A 15,089-nucleotide genomic window follows, 5' to 3' on the forward strand; every position below is an offset into this window, starting at 1 on the left:
GTGGAGACAAGGGGACAGTTCCTTCTCCACAAAACTGCACTGATATTTCTGCAGGGGCCAGAGGGGGTCACCTGCCTTTGAAGGGAGGTATCACTTACCCCTGCTGCTTTGGAAGGCTCAGAGTCAGGTCTGTCCTATTCCTACACCAGTGGGTGCTGGGGACAAAATGGGACAGTCACAGCACTGGGCACTGTGCCACCTTCCCTGTGCGAACAACTTGACTCACTGCTCTATCTGCAAACACCTGGGCTGGCACCAGCTCTTCTCACAGCAGCAGTGGCATCACCCTGCTGCCCTCTTCCAGCCTTTCACGTGTCTGCAGTGACAGGAGACTCAGGGATAACTCATGTAAAGCAGAGTAGATGTGGACACCATGGCTGCAGCCCAGCAATCTCCTCCCACAAAAGCCAGACCAGGAATGCAATCCTGGACCAAAGATGGTGTCTCCTTGCAGTCTGGCCAGCAATAATTCTGCACAAGCAAGAGAACACAAGTTACCTCCTTAAAATTGCAATAGTGGGCAGAGGAGGCCAGGAGGCTTGAGTGTTGTATATGAATGACTTTATTTAAGTATGCTGGGCACCACCAGGCAACATGGTTTGGACAGTGTGCGAGGGAACAGTCAGGCAGACCAAACAAACGCTAGATTGCAGACAGCACCACCCTGCCCAGTCACTGGAGGTTACAAAATGAGCACTGCTGCTGCAAGGCCAGCGGAGGGGCTGGGGGGATGGAGAGCACTGCCTGGGGCACACAGTAATGGAAGGGAGAGGAATTGCTGGAATTCCCCTCTGTGTGCAGCAAATCAGCAAGAACACAACCAGTTTCCCAGCAGAAGGCTGAGCATTGATGGCTCTTTTCTGACAGGTTCTTGCTTAAAAAACAGTCTGCTCCAATGGGGCGAGGGGAACAAGCAGCCTAGCCTCAGCTGGGAGAGACCACCCTACCCACCTGCCTACAGCCTCTCCAAACCCATGGGTGAGCCCCAAGAACGTGGTTCCTACAGTGGCAACTGGCTGCTGCTTACTTTTGTCTCAGCTGGGGCAGTGCACTGGCCTTTCCCTCACCTCTGTGGCAATCCTCCAGCTCTTACCCCATCTCTGCACCTGAGAGTGACCCTAAGGTGACATGTGGCAAAGAACAGAAAAGAGAGAAACAGGGAGGAACTGCCACCAAGTCCAGCTCCATCGCTACTGCCATGTTCTGCAGAAAACTAATGGGAAAAAAAGAGAGCACCGAATAATGCACAAGTAAAACCAGAACAGTGGCATGCCCCACCACAAGCAGGTCTGCAGGCTGCCCAGGGCTGTTAGAGCAGTACAAGCAAAGCAGCCACCAGATGAGCAGAAAGGCACTGCAGTGCAGCAGAACACAGCCAGCAGGACAACTTCCTGCTCACACACATGCCACTCACACCAGCCTCCCAGCGCTCCACTGTCCTGTCCCCGGTGCATTCCCAGTGACCAGCAGGTCCCCACAGAGCAGGGACCAGGGTGGTGCAGGGCTGGCCTTTCTGCTAAGCGTGGGTGCTGTGCGCAGTGCGAACATCGAGCAGCGGGCAGCTGGGCAACAGGTGTTCAAAGAAGACCCAAAGCATAATTCCCAGGTGCTGTGGTCAGTATTTGAGAGATCCTCAGACATTTCAATAAATAAAACAATTCTTACATTACAATGCACCTTCCCAATTATTATTTTGCCCCAGAATGGATAAAGTACACAAGAGTTATGCCTGGCTGTGAATACATGCTCCCTTGCCCTGACATGGCAGGAAGGAGGGAAACAGCCTCAACTCTTACAAAGAACACGAGAAGTCAGCACTGTGAATCTTGGCAGGTTGAGGGGGAACACACAAGTGCCTTCATGCCCATTCCGGGGTACTTGCTTCCAGAGGAGAAAAGGTATTTAAAACAAGGTACGAGAGAATAACCGTCTAGTACAATGATAGCTGATTAGATTTGCTTTGTTCTACTCCATGCAATACAAACTAAGTCCTATCACCAACTTCTCCAGCTGTGGTGCAGACCCCACATCAGGCTAAGAAGTTACACACTCACACACCAAAACAGTGGGGGCAAACTGACTTAACTGTTGAGAATGTGCTTTCTCTTAATAAAAAATATATTAAAAACAACTTCAAAAACTTACTGATGGTGAAGACACTGCTGAAGAAGGAAGTAGCTATGGGGCCTCAGCTATGTTTCCAGACAATCCAGGCATTGCAGTCAGGCTGACTAAAGCCTGCATGAGCAGTCTGCAGTGGTTGGCTCCCTTCTGGCTTGCCAGGCAGTTTCTATAAGCTGTTCCCTTTGTTTTTGCTTATTTATTTTACAATGACAGATGTGACTGTGATACAGAAAATAAGGGACTGAAATGAAAAAGGAATGGGCCATTCTGGAGAAACGTAGATTGGTATTTTCTCCTTTCCAATAAAAAAAAAACAAACAAAAAAAACAAACAAAACAAAAAAGAAGTTAGTAGTACTAATACAACCCTCCTGCTGCTGTCGTCTTTGCTCAGTGACATCGGGGCATGCTGGCGCACACACACACACACAGGCAGCTCTCAGACACTCGGACTCAGAAAAGCGAGTTTAAGTGAGTCTTCGGAGGAGACTGAGGACAGGTCCCAGGGCTAGAAGGTTTTTCGGTGGATGGCACGAGCTCCATCTTCTTCATATTCCTTTTTCGAAACCCACATTTTCTTAAAGGTGTCCAGAGAGGCCAGGATAGAGCCACTATGGAGAGACAGGTATGTTACGGGTTAAAGGAAAATACTGGGGTGCTCTCATAGTATCTCTGCAGAAATGGGCTGTTTCTATCGTGACACTTCCCCATGACAGAAAGGAGCCTGAGTTCAGTTACACAACAGACACTCTCTGGACAGTCACTCCCTCTCCCACTATCCTCAAATGTGCCAGTGCTACAGAGCCTGGCACCACCTGCCCCTTCCCACACGACCTGGCAACTGCTGCTTCAAGAACACACCAAGCATTGCCCAGCTGAGCAACACAACCCCCTGACACACAGCACCAGTGGGATAACAACATGAGAGCTACTGAGTTGTGCCTTCCCAGCCCCAATCCCACAGCAAAATGTGTTGCTGTGCAGCACATACATACCCAATCCACGTGGAATACAATCTCTCCTGAGGAGCCGATATCTGGAAGAAAGAGAGAATCAGTCTCTACCTTCCCAAGCTCCAGTCTGCTCCTCCTAGCACACTGCCCACACTTCACTCTAGCTAGCACCTGACACAGATGTGATCTCTCCCAACAGAAAGACACCTGGCAGTCCCCCCAAAATTGCCACTCTGGTCCAGAACCCTGGGCATGGGTCATGTCAGAGGAGTCACCTTCTCAGCGATGAAACCAGACTAATTTTTTATGCTGTTGGGCATGTGAGTGTCTCAGGAAAGGCATTTCTGATTTGAAGTAAATGGCAGCTGAAGTCTGAGCAACATTCTTTCAAGGTCACGGACCAACACGCTTGGTAAGTGACCAACACAAAAGAGATGCCTCTTACCCTTATTTTGACGTCCTTCGGGGCTAGTTTCTTCACTTCGCTCAACAGCCTGTCACCAAAGCCTACACAGTACAGAAAACACATAGCATGAGCACCTCAGCAAAATCCCAAGTTCCATCCACTAACAATGTGGACATGGCCTATGCAGTCCTGCTCAAATAACCCATTCCACATCTTACAGAGAGTCCAGTCTGCGGAGGCACAGAACACAGACAATGACATAACAGGACTTTGTCTCACTCAGAGTTCAAACACTGGCACAATGGGCTGTTTTCCTCAGCAGCAACCCTGAGTCAAGCAAGCAAGGTTTTTATCTAGGACCTCCTCCTTCTCTAGGCATTCTTCCTGTGTCTAGCCCATTTGTACTGGGGCTTGAATGGGAAGACCAGGATCTATTTGGAGATGTCAACCATTGCATAACAGACTGATGGGTTCTGGCAGAGAGTATCTTTAGGTCAACAAGTACCAACTGAGCCCTGAAGGGATGGGCTGAAACCTTTCTGCACACACACAGCTGATACTCATGCAGGACTAGGACCATTGAACTCTCACATATCAGAGACTGAAAGAAACCTTAGAAGGTGGAAGAGTCCTTTTTGGTATCTTGTCTCAGATATTGTGAGTTACAGCAGCAGGAATGAACGCAGCTATTCTGTCCTTCTGCAGGCATTGATTGGAGGAAAACAGTAAAAGCCCAGAAAGTGATGTGTGAGGGCAGGTGTCCTGCATACCCAGCAGGATATAACTAGGACTCAGAAAATTAGGAAGTAAATGCCCTGATAGAGCAGAATTTACCCTCACCCCAGAGGACAAACTAGGTGATCTGGGTTATCTTTCCAGTTTCACGTGAGAAAGAAGCAAGAGATCAGGTATGTCACAGCACACTGAAAAAAGAGAGGCAGGAACCTTTGAAAAGCGTGGAGCCTCCAGACAGCACAATGTTGGAGAACAGCGTTCGCCTCAGATCCATGTCTGACTTTTGAATGGCAAAAACGAGCACTTCGTGAAGTCCTTCACATTCCTCCCCTATCAGGTCCGGCCGGAACAGGAGCTCTGGGGCTCGGAAACGGGCAGGGCCAATCTGCAACAGCAGAAATTAGGACAGAAGGAAGAGAACAGTGTGGCTTTGTTCACTACCTACAGATGGGTCTGCCTTTCTTAGGTGAAGCTGCAAAGTAATGAAACTTCCTGGACACTCATGTGGCATCACTAGATCCCAAGTGAATGCCAGTTTGGACTACAAAGGGCACCATTTCCAATTTGCAGATGAAAGAGATGAAGAAACTTGCTTAGCCCCATACAGCAGGTCTGGCATAAAGGGAGCAAATCCAGCCCTGGTACTGGAGGCAAAACCTGTATTTCCTCTCTTTCAACCATTGTGTAGTGGGCTCAGTCTTCTGAGGAGTATTCCTAACTCTTCAAATCAACTGTTAATGCACTGGACACAATTCTAGGCAGGACAAAAAGTACATATAAAACCACTGATGGATTTAGTGAGCTGACACCTACCCACACTCCATACATGATCTGCATAAAGTTTGTCAGATCAGAGCCTGCTCTCAAACAGCTCTGAATCCCCACTGTCATCCTGCATCCTTACCAAGGACTTCTAGCAGAAGTTGAGGTTTCTAGTAAAGTTTTCTTTCCTGAAAAATTCTAATGCCCAGTCAACAGCCTAGGATGAGTTATGGTCTTTTAAAATTATCCCCTCCCACCTAACACCGGATGAAATTTCCCATCCCTGGGGAGCTTTTCTGGAAGCCCTGTGTCTCACATGAGGAATTCCCCAGGAGTGATCCTTACAAACCTCAATAGTGCTTCCATCTGGCAGATAGTACTGAGCCTTCTCAGTTTCCAGAGTCTCATCCTTCTGGGGGTTTATTGACAGGTAGCAGGCACGCTGGAGAGGAAACAGAGTCAGGGAGAGGGAATTGAGATGGGTAAACCCAAATGCCTCTGATAAAATGTTTTTCTCACGAATAATTAAAATCCATGTATCCCTTTGGGGAGACTGATTTCAACAGTATTATGTGCTAGAGAAAAGACCTTTAAGGCTCACAGCAGGTAAACTACCTTGCAATATCCCACTTGTGATCCCTAGCTGCCATGGATTTTACTCCACGAAGGGAAACAAACACTACTGAAAGTTATCATCAGACCCTGAAAAACTGCAGCACAGGTAAATGCAAAACTGACTCCGAACCACCAGCCCATCTTCACCTCCATGTTAACAGCCTCTCAACAGGGATTAATGTGATTTTGACTATAACTGTGTCAGAATATGGGACAGCTGAGGTTGCAAATGACCTCTGGATGTCATCTTGTCCATACAGGGTCCCCTAAAGCAGACTGTTCAGTACCACATCCAGGTGATATTAACAAGGATGGAGACTCCACAATCCTCTAGACAAACTGTGCCAGCACTTGGTCACCCTTGCGCTAAAGAAAGTTTATGTTCAGACAGAAGCTCCTGTGCTTCAGTTTGTGCATCTTGGCTTGTCACTGGACATCACTGAAATTAGTCTGGCTCTGTTTTCTCTGCACTCTCCCTTCAGACATTTATATACATCAACAAGACTCTCCCCACACATTTCTTATGGGTCAACAGTCCAAGCTCTCCCTGCCTTGCCATATATAAGAGTCCTTTAATCATCTTAGGGGCCCTGGACTCCCTAACGTAGATAATGGATTTAGGTGCAGAGCTAGGTATGCTGGAACTTCCCACCAGATTTCACAAGCCACAACTTCCCTTGAGAAGAAATCCCCTCTTGGACAAACACAGAAACAAGGCAGGGCATCACCTCCTTGATGGTCTTGACAATCTCAAACTCAGAGGTTGTGTGGAAGTCATAGCCTTCCTTCCGGAGATAGAGGCGCAGGAAGCGGGAGACATCCCGGCCAGCGATGTCAATGCGCATGATGGAGTGAGGCATGGCAAAGCCTTCGTAGATGGGAACCGCGTGGGTGACGCCGTCCCCAGAGTCCAGCACCACTCCCGTGGTCCTGCCGGTCGCGTAGCTACCAAAGGGACAAAGCTCAAGTCAGAACAAGCGACTCGAAGTGAGCCCAGGCAAGCAGGACATCCACACTCAAATCAGGAGGCAGAGATTTCACACAAACAGGGCCTAAAAACTCCTCAAAACTCAAGTTCTGTTTGCAGTTCAGAAAATTTCCTGTAAACTTTATTACACAAACTGAGTTTCAGTTCTTGCATGAAAAGGTGGGGAAGACATCAGTGAGGTCTTCCATGGTTTTTTTTGTAGAATGGATTTCATGGCAACATTCCACAAACACAAATCAAAGACAAAAGACACTTACAGGCTAAGCACAGCTTGCATGGAGATGAATAGTGCTGGCACATTGAAGGTCTCAAAAAACACCTCAGCAGCACGCTCTCTGTTCTTGCGCGGGTTTAGGGGTGCTTCTGTCAGCAGCACAGGATGCTGGGAAAGAGAAGAAGGAGCTGTGCTGCAGTGACCAGGAGGCAGTAGCGGTGTGTTCCTAAATGCTTCTGCTTATTTATTCACTTTAGGAACCACTGATGCAAGAGGGCAGGTACAAAGGAGTAATTTCAGCTGAGCTGTATTAGACTGAATAATCTCTATTAGGTTGGAAGACCAGCAGGGTTCTGGTCTAGTTATGAAGAAGTGTTAGGAAATGTACTCTGTAACTATGACCCATGAAGGACAAGTAGGATGATTCTCAGTGACAAAAAAATCAGTCAGATTAGCCAAAATACACACCCTGAGAAAGGGTGAAGGCATATGGTCTTTTAGCACAGGCAGACAGAAATATTCCTACTCCACAACTTAGACTGCTCTCAGACATTTAATAATTTTTTGGTCTGATCCTTCCAGACCACAGGACTGTGGTTTTCTCCTTCCTCACTTCAAATCATGTCACTGCTGAGTGGATATGCCTGATATGCAGGCAGAACAGGAAAAGTCAGAAACACTTGGCCTAGAGAAGAATCATTAGAGAGAGTGTGAATAGCAAACGTGAAAGGCAGATTTTCAGTCAGGCCAGACCCTCAGATCTGGAGAAGGATTCTGCTTGGACACTTCTTGTGCAGTATCTCCTGAGAGATGAAAGAACCTAATTTAGCAGCAGACACACATTCAGAAAGAAGGCCAAAGGAAAAGTCCCAAATCTTTCCAAGTTCCAAGGCTCCTTGTGTTACATATGCACTGAATGATGCCTGTGCCTTTACATAACGTGGTCTCTCACCTCTTCTGAGAAAGTCTGGAGCTGGTCTTTAGAATAAACGTACTGCCAGATGCGCTCCATGTCATTCCAGTCCTTCACTATGCCATGCTCCATCGGGTATCGGATCGCAAGAAGACCTCTGTGCTCCTGAGCAAACAGGAAGAACAAAAGAGCATTCCAACAATCACACTTCTGAGCACTCTGACTTACTGTCAGACTCACCTTCAGTTTTGATTCCACTAAAAGAGAATTTATCTAGAGCATACAGGGCAAAACCTGAACATTCATCACAAACATCTCTCCCAGAGAAACCAAGACTAGACAAGGCCTTTTCATACCAAGTAGGAATGTCTATGTCTGACATTTGCAGAGCATATTCCATCATAACACTTCTAAAGTCAGCACACAGACACCTATCATATGGCATCTTTGTACTACCAGATCAGCCATGATATAAAACATAATAGGCTGTTACTGGGGAATGCAGTTTGAGGGGCTCACAAGAAATGTGACCACACAACTGACTACATGCTGACATAAGCAGGACTGTGGAGAGACGGCAGGAAGATACCCAGCAATTGAGCAGGGTCCATTTCTAAAGTTCCCAATCAAAAGTAGGTAACCATATAGAGCTAGAAGTAGCCTAAAAAGAAAAGAGAGATATCGAAGGCCTTGGCAACTAGGTCTGTGGTCAGCAGATTGGCACAAGGATTTCATTAAGCTTCACACTCCACCTTGGACACACATGCAGGTGACAATCTGTTCTACTCTTCAGACCTAAACGATATCAAAGAACCAAAGCCCAGCTGCCACATCCCCTTCTTTCAGCAGCACACTGAGATATATGGACAAGTGCAGGTGTTCTTACCTCTGCCTTTGGACCAATGAAAATGTCCCCTTCTAAAGCACCAGCCATAACACGAACGTGCTTTGGTCTGCCCACACTAGAACAGAGACAACAGAGTAAATGCTTCTACAAAGAGCTCAGATGCACCCAAGGATTGCATACTTTGTGTTTCTCTCTGTCCTAACCAGAACTTTCTCAGTGGGAGAGTCTGGGGGCGCTACCAGGTGCAGACAGACCCAGGTTTGCTCTGAGCTAATCTCAGAAGTTGGAGGTGAAGGGGACAGACTGTAGACAGTTCTGAAGTGGCTGGACATAAACCAGCTGAGTCTGGCCATATTTTCACTGATTATTCAGGACTCACCTGTTTCAACAGTGCCTGGGATGAACATGGCTAGACTGAGCAATTGTCTGAAGTGTTGGATCCACATGTGCTGCCTGACCTCAGCACATGTCATTTTAGTAATTTTAGTCAGATTTAGTCATTTGTGTCCCATACCCCACCATCCCATACAGAACATATTGCTCAGAACACAAAACTACTCACTAAAACCCCATCATATTGAAAATAAAAGCCAGTGACTATTCAGAGTTCCTGTTCCAGAAGTCTTCATCCTGGCAAAATTCTTAGAAAACTTACAAAAAAGTCTGGCAGCAATCAAGACAACATACCACACACTGAAAAAATACAGAGGTCTTCACACTTCTTATCCCAAATTTTACTTTTTCCCATGTCCTTTTCCTCATGCGTGCAGATTAAAGGATCCTACAGCTTTGGTTGTGTGTTGAGTCTGACAAAGTGATGCCATCTTTTACAATGTGTGTGTGTCCTCAAAAATCTCAAAATATTTAACAGTGGAGCATATCTCACATTTAACCAGGAGCACATCCCCCCGATGCTTCTTTGCAGCAGGCAGAAAAGGGGCGTTTTTTTCATTCATAAAACCAGGCAATTCTTCCCCTCTACATATCAAAGAATTGGTACACAGTACTAACAAGTTACCAAGAGCAGCAGAATACTTACTAGTTAGGAAAGCAGTATTTTGGTATTTGATCGCCCGCAAAGCCTGCTTTAATCACACCCGAGCCCTGTGGAAGCAAGAGACAAATACGTGAGCTTGTCGCTCGTTCCATCAGCTTCACAAGTTTCAGAGCAGCAAAGTACATCAGGACTGCCAGATCCACTCCTTCCTATTAGGAAAAAAGCTCCCCAGGGACTGACTCTCCCGGCTGCATGGAGATGGGAAGTGCCAGCTTGGCTGTTGGAGGGAGTGACTGGCACCCTCTCTGGCACTGACACATCTCACAGGGTACAACCAAGCACCCTGGTACCGTTCTGCACACACTGAAACACTGCCCTGTACTGATGAGTATTTTTCTAGCCAGGATTACTGTGAGGGGTGCAGGAGCCTGAATGCACACTCCACAGGTGTCTGTCAATATTAGATAACCTTTGCAGGGAGGAGAACACTCCAGAAAGCCCAGCAAGAATAACTGAACTCTGCCAGCTTCAGGAGGCACTGGAGGAATGGAGGCTACAGGCCTCTCAGAAGGAGATTTGGAAAGGATGGAGGAAGGGTGGATAAAGTCAGAGAAGAAAGTAGCAAAGAATTGTGAGAAACAGACTGGAGAAGAAATAGGGAAAAGATGATCAGATGGTGGATGAACTAGCTAATGCTAAGGAGGCAGAAGTGTGGTCAGAAGAGACACTGGAAACCAACCCAGACTGTGGCTGTGAAAGGACAAAGGTGCTGGTTACACTGCAGGGGGAAAGGCTGGGGGCAGGAAGCACAGCTGACGGGACAGAGCTTGCTCAGAAGAGCCAAAGCAGAGATGAGAGATGGCAGTCAGGAAGGCACAGATCCAAAGAGCCTTCTGCAACATTCAAAGCAGCAAACACAGAGCGGGTAAAACCAGCCACAGCAAGGCCCTGGCAGGGAGTCAGTGCCGGGCATCTGGCCCCACAGCGCTCATTCCCTGTCCGGAAGCATCCTGGGAACACCATCATCAACTTGGATCTGTCTGACTCCTTCCCCTCCTCCATTTCCTCTCCCTACACAAGGGAATGACATCTTGAAACAATGAGCAGCTTGCAGGAACACCCAAGTTTTGCTAAGGAGCGGATTTTCATAGGATCTCCTCAGATAAGCCGTTTCACTGGTAATCCCAGCTACCATGGGCACAAGCTCTTCTGCAGAAAGAGGAGCAGTTCTGCTTAGCCCCATGGTGGGAGCAAAGTGTGTGTGAGCTTGCACTGAAAGCTGTGACCTGTGAAGTGCCTGTTCACTCTGCAGTAGGAATGCTCTACTTTGGAGGCCAAAAAGATATTTTGGCTACCCCATCACATTTTAAAATGAGTAGCAACAAGCTCCTCCACAGCTTTCCACTTCTCACCACCTCTCATGGGTCAGCATCACCACTTTTGCTTCGAGGCTGGGGCCAGATGAGCTGCTCAGGGCTCTGGCTGCAGTGGTTTCCGATGCTGCCTTCCCAGTGCCAGAGGATACCAGCCAGAGCAGGCTCAGCAGAAAGGAATGTGGGGCGGCCCCAGCCTCTCCCGTTCACAGTCCAGCACTTGACTGCCAAGCTACTTCCATCAGCAGCTCCAGCAGGGATGTCAGGCTCTGCACAGGGTGTGTGCACTCTGCCACCAGAGCAGGGATCCTCCTGCCTCTAAACACCAGAGTCAGGTTTGCCAGGACACATCTGCAGGAGAGGAGCGTCAGGAATACTCTGCAAACCAGACACGGCTATTTATAAAGCATATGAAAGGCAGATTGCTTGAATCCCTGTCTCCTGATAAACACCTGCAGCCAGGCTGGCTCCAGGAGCACACCCAAGCTGCCAAGTGGGCACGACTAAATACTTCCTTTCCACATGAGGGACATCCCAAGGTCTGCACTAACTGATATCAGTGTGACAAAGTGGTGGGTGAAGTGTTAAAAAGACTTTCCTTGAGACAGACTCTCTTCTGGCTACTCCCTTCAAAGTGAAACAAGGAACAAACCAAAACCACTATTTTGATTTTTCTCAGCTTATAAACAACTCTCTACCTGGGAAAGAATACAATCCTGTGGCAAGTCATGCAGAAAAATAATTGAATTAAATGCAGTAACATAATGTAACCACATTAGAATATAGCACTAAGTGAATATTTTGTTCAGGATAATGAGTGATATTGTTGCTAGCACATTCTGCTGCGGGAAACTGGTTTCAGGAGAACAATGTTGCTCCTATTTTAACTTAGAGATTAAAACTTCCTTATGTCAGGCCAAAAATTGCCCAGTGTGTCCTGGTGAGATTCCCAGCAAGTTATGTATTTTAAGATTTACATACTAAAGTTCAAAGTTAACCAAATGTGTTGGGAGTTCAGAACTCCAACTTGGAGTCAAAGACAAATGACTGCTTTGAATGTGCTGGTGGGATGGGGCTTCAACACAATTGTGCTTCCAAGTGCCTGGGAATAAACCAAGAACAGCTGTTTGATATCTCCGCACTACAAAGACCTGGCTGCACATTCTGACCTATTCAATTTTTCTTGAAAACATTTTACTTCTTTGAAGATATTTGCACACTGAGTAAATCTGTTTATTATACACCAGTTTGAGATTCCTATGCAATGAGAGGAAAATGTTTACATTTTGAAATAACTCTCATTCAGAAGGTTTAAAGACCTGGTTTTTCATTTGTTTCAAGTAAGCAAAAACGCATGCATCTTCTCTTCTGTTACAAACTCTGATTTATTAAAACTTTAAAAAATTGAAAAATTTATATTCTTCCACCAGTAACTATCCTGACTGGGTTTTAATTCAATTTTATCTGGCAGCAGTTTATTTTACGTTTTTTCATTTTAATCTGAACAAAAGAATAGAAGAAGAAAAACTACATGTAAAATGTAAAGGTCAAGAAAGACAAATTCATTAAAAATTCTTGTGGGTGTCTTGAAGGAACTGAACATCCCTCATCCCTTAGCAAACCTCCTCTACTAGCTCTGTAGCCAGTTGGTTATGGATTCATTAATCTTGATGCATTTAGGACTCAAATTTAAATGGAAATCACCAATCAATCTTCTGTGTGGCACTTTCTATGGAGAGTGCTCATTTCATATTGTTGTAAAACTGTTCAATTGGATACAAAATTAATAAGATCAAGAACAAACCAAAGACACAACAGCCCTTGCTGACAGCTCAGCTGCATTAAATGCCACCACTCAGACTACAAGTCAAACGAGATAATTCCATGTTGCATGGAGGTCAAGGAATTTGCACTGACTTCGGGCTCAGCCGCATTAAATGCCACCACTTAGACTACAAGTCAAACAAGAGATAATTCCATGTTGCATGGAGGTCAAGGAATTTGCACTGACTTCGGCCACAGGTGGACTACTGACATGTGCATTATGTTCAGCAGGGCTCCCAGACCATTCAGAGGGAGTTTGCTGGACTGCAGATGGGAATACAGCTCTTAAAAATTAGACAATGGACAGTACAAAGTTGTGCTGAGGTACAGTTCCAACCTCCCACTGTACATTACAAAGTGAACATACAGCTAAGAGCAATGTGTGGTAAGAGAAAAAAACCTCCCTGTTAATTTTTTAGCTACAGAACACACTGAGATTTTAGTGCAGGGCTGGGACTGGAGGGGTCTGGCTCTCACCAGCTCAGCATCTCACTTCCCCCTTCCCACACACAGGCACATGTGAGACAGGATAACATTCAGCCTTCCAAAGGTGCCTGCAGCTCTTGCAGAAAAGCAGTAAGGGAACAGCAGTGGGAAGAGTGGTACCTCCTCTGTGCAGCTCCACTTCCCATCCTGCCTGAACTCCAAAGAGCAGCAAAAATGCAGTGTCACCACGAGTCTCCTTGGCCCACAGCCTGCCAGCGTTCCAGGCAGATGCTACAACAACTGCTCCATTCTACTTCTTGTACAGGGAGGGAAGGGGGGAAGCTCGTTTATCGGAGAGGCAAGAACAACAATTAGCTTTTATAAGACCAGCTGATAAAATGAAAAAAGACATGGAATCAGCTGCTGGCACATAAGCCCTTCTTCAGGTCTGAGGCAGGGGCAGCAATCACGGCACTAAATAACAAAAGGACATGCTGAAATTAAATATAGGCTGCTACTACATTAACAGCTCAACAAAGTGATCCTCACAGTGCCAGAACACCCAGAGATAACTTTAATGTTTAGCTGATCACTCAACAATGCAGCAGGATCAGTGCTGATACAAGCATTCCTAAAAACAATCAGCCCAGTGCATTTTTAACATCTTCAGTAAAGAAGATACATGCTTTTCTCAACATAGTCAATTTTACTGCTTACTCTCATTTCCTATTAGATCTTTCCTTCAATGTCTAACCCAAATCCCTCTGCTGTAAGATTCAAGGGAAATAAACAAAGCCAAAACTGCATCAGAGACCTCAAGCTGTAGAGAGGAATTTGGGATCTGTAATAAAGAAAAAGTCAGAAGAACAACCACCTTTATCTGAGAAGACCTAAAATCATTCACCCTATGGAAAGTTAAAGCAATAGGTCGAGAAGTGCCAGGCCAGAAAGCCCACTTCATGTGGAAAAAAAATTCAGGAGAAATTAAGCATGTGGAAGAATAATGGAGCCCAGTACTGACCCTCAAAACAACAGAATCTCAATCACTGGCGATAGAGGTCAGAAGGGAGGAGCACGGGCTTGTGACTCAGTACACTGAAGGAGGCCCTGTCCAATACATGCCCTCCATTCCTTCCTGGATGGCAGCACGGATGGGGCAAACCAGAACTGGACCCAGAAGTAGCTCAGCGAGGCACGGAATCACCGTCATTCATCTCCCGCAGAGCAATTCACACACAGACTGAAGGTCTGCTTTGTGCTAATGAGCAGCATCAGCACATTGGAGCAGCCATCTGCAACACTCTGCTGATGCAACCCTGGGCACGTATCCGTCAGCAGTGGCATTCCTAGGCATGGGAATCCATGCCTTGGGAACGGCACTGCTTTGTTGTGACCACTGCGCTGGATGCTCTGGAGGAGGGGCAGCACAAGAGGTCAAAGCTTCTCTCTCCCTGGGCCTGCGAGGGGTGCCTGGCTGGAGAGCTCCATGTCCTGCATGGGCCCAGGGAGGCGCCAGCACCCCCAGAGATCGCTGGGGGTCCACCCACGGCCTGTCAGGAGCACGCTGGAACCGTGGCCAAGGCGCACCCCGCAGCTTGTGGGAGCGCGGCCATGGCCAGGCCCAGCACCCCCATTGTCCCCCCGCACAAAGAGGGGTGGGGCGGGGCCGGGGAAGCCCCGCCTGACTGACAGCGCCACCGGCCAATGAGCGCAGGTGCCCTGCCGACAGTCCCGCTCCGGCAGGTAGCAGCGGGCTGTCCGGCTGACTGACAGCTGCCTCAGCCAATGGGGGCGCGCCGCCCCTCCCAACCAGCGGCGGCCCGGCGGCGGCGAGGGCTGCGCCCCCCAGCGCGGGGCAGCGGCCCCGCTGCGGGTGACTGCCAGCCGCCCCAGCCAATCGCGGCTCGCCGAGG

General features: G+C 47.4%; 1 protein-coding gene across 1 annotated transcript in view; it reads right to left on the reverse strand.

Annotated features, from left to right (window-relative positions):
- Positions 1–544: 544 nt before the first annotated feature.
- ACTR1A (actin related protein 1A) overlaps positions 545–15,089 on the reverse strand; it is a 14,920-nt gene continuing 375 nt past the window's right edge. The window contains exons 2-11 of the mRNA XM_039709251.1: positions 9,596–9,660; positions 8,596–8,671; positions 7,749–7,874; positions 6,840–6,964; positions 6,323–6,539; positions 5,329–5,421; positions 4,428–4,602; positions 3,522–3,583; positions 3,119–3,159; positions 545–2,734 (exon numbers count right to left, since the gene is read on the reverse strand). Coding sequence (XP_039565185.1) covers positions 2,632–2,734; positions 3,119–3,159; positions 3,522–3,583; positions 4,428–4,602; positions 5,329–5,421; positions 6,323–6,539; positions 6,840–6,964; positions 7,749–7,874; positions 8,596–8,671; positions 9,596–9,660 — 1,083 coding nt within the window. The 3' untranslated portion in view covers positions 545–2,631. The remainder of the gene's footprint in view (positions 2,735–3,118; positions 3,160–3,521; positions 3,584–4,427; positions 4,603–5,328; positions 5,422–6,322; positions 6,540–6,839; positions 6,965–7,748; positions 7,875–8,595; positions 8,672–9,595; positions 9,661–15,089) is intronic.

This window comes from Passer montanus, unplaced genomic scaffold (genome assembly GCF_014805655.1).
Source record: "Passer montanus isolate IOZ18808 unplaced genomic scaffold, ASM1480565v1 scaffold21, whole genome shotgun sequence".
Taxonomy (NCBI): Eukaryota; Metazoa; Chordata; class Aves; order Passeriformes; family Passeridae; genus Passer; species Passer montanus.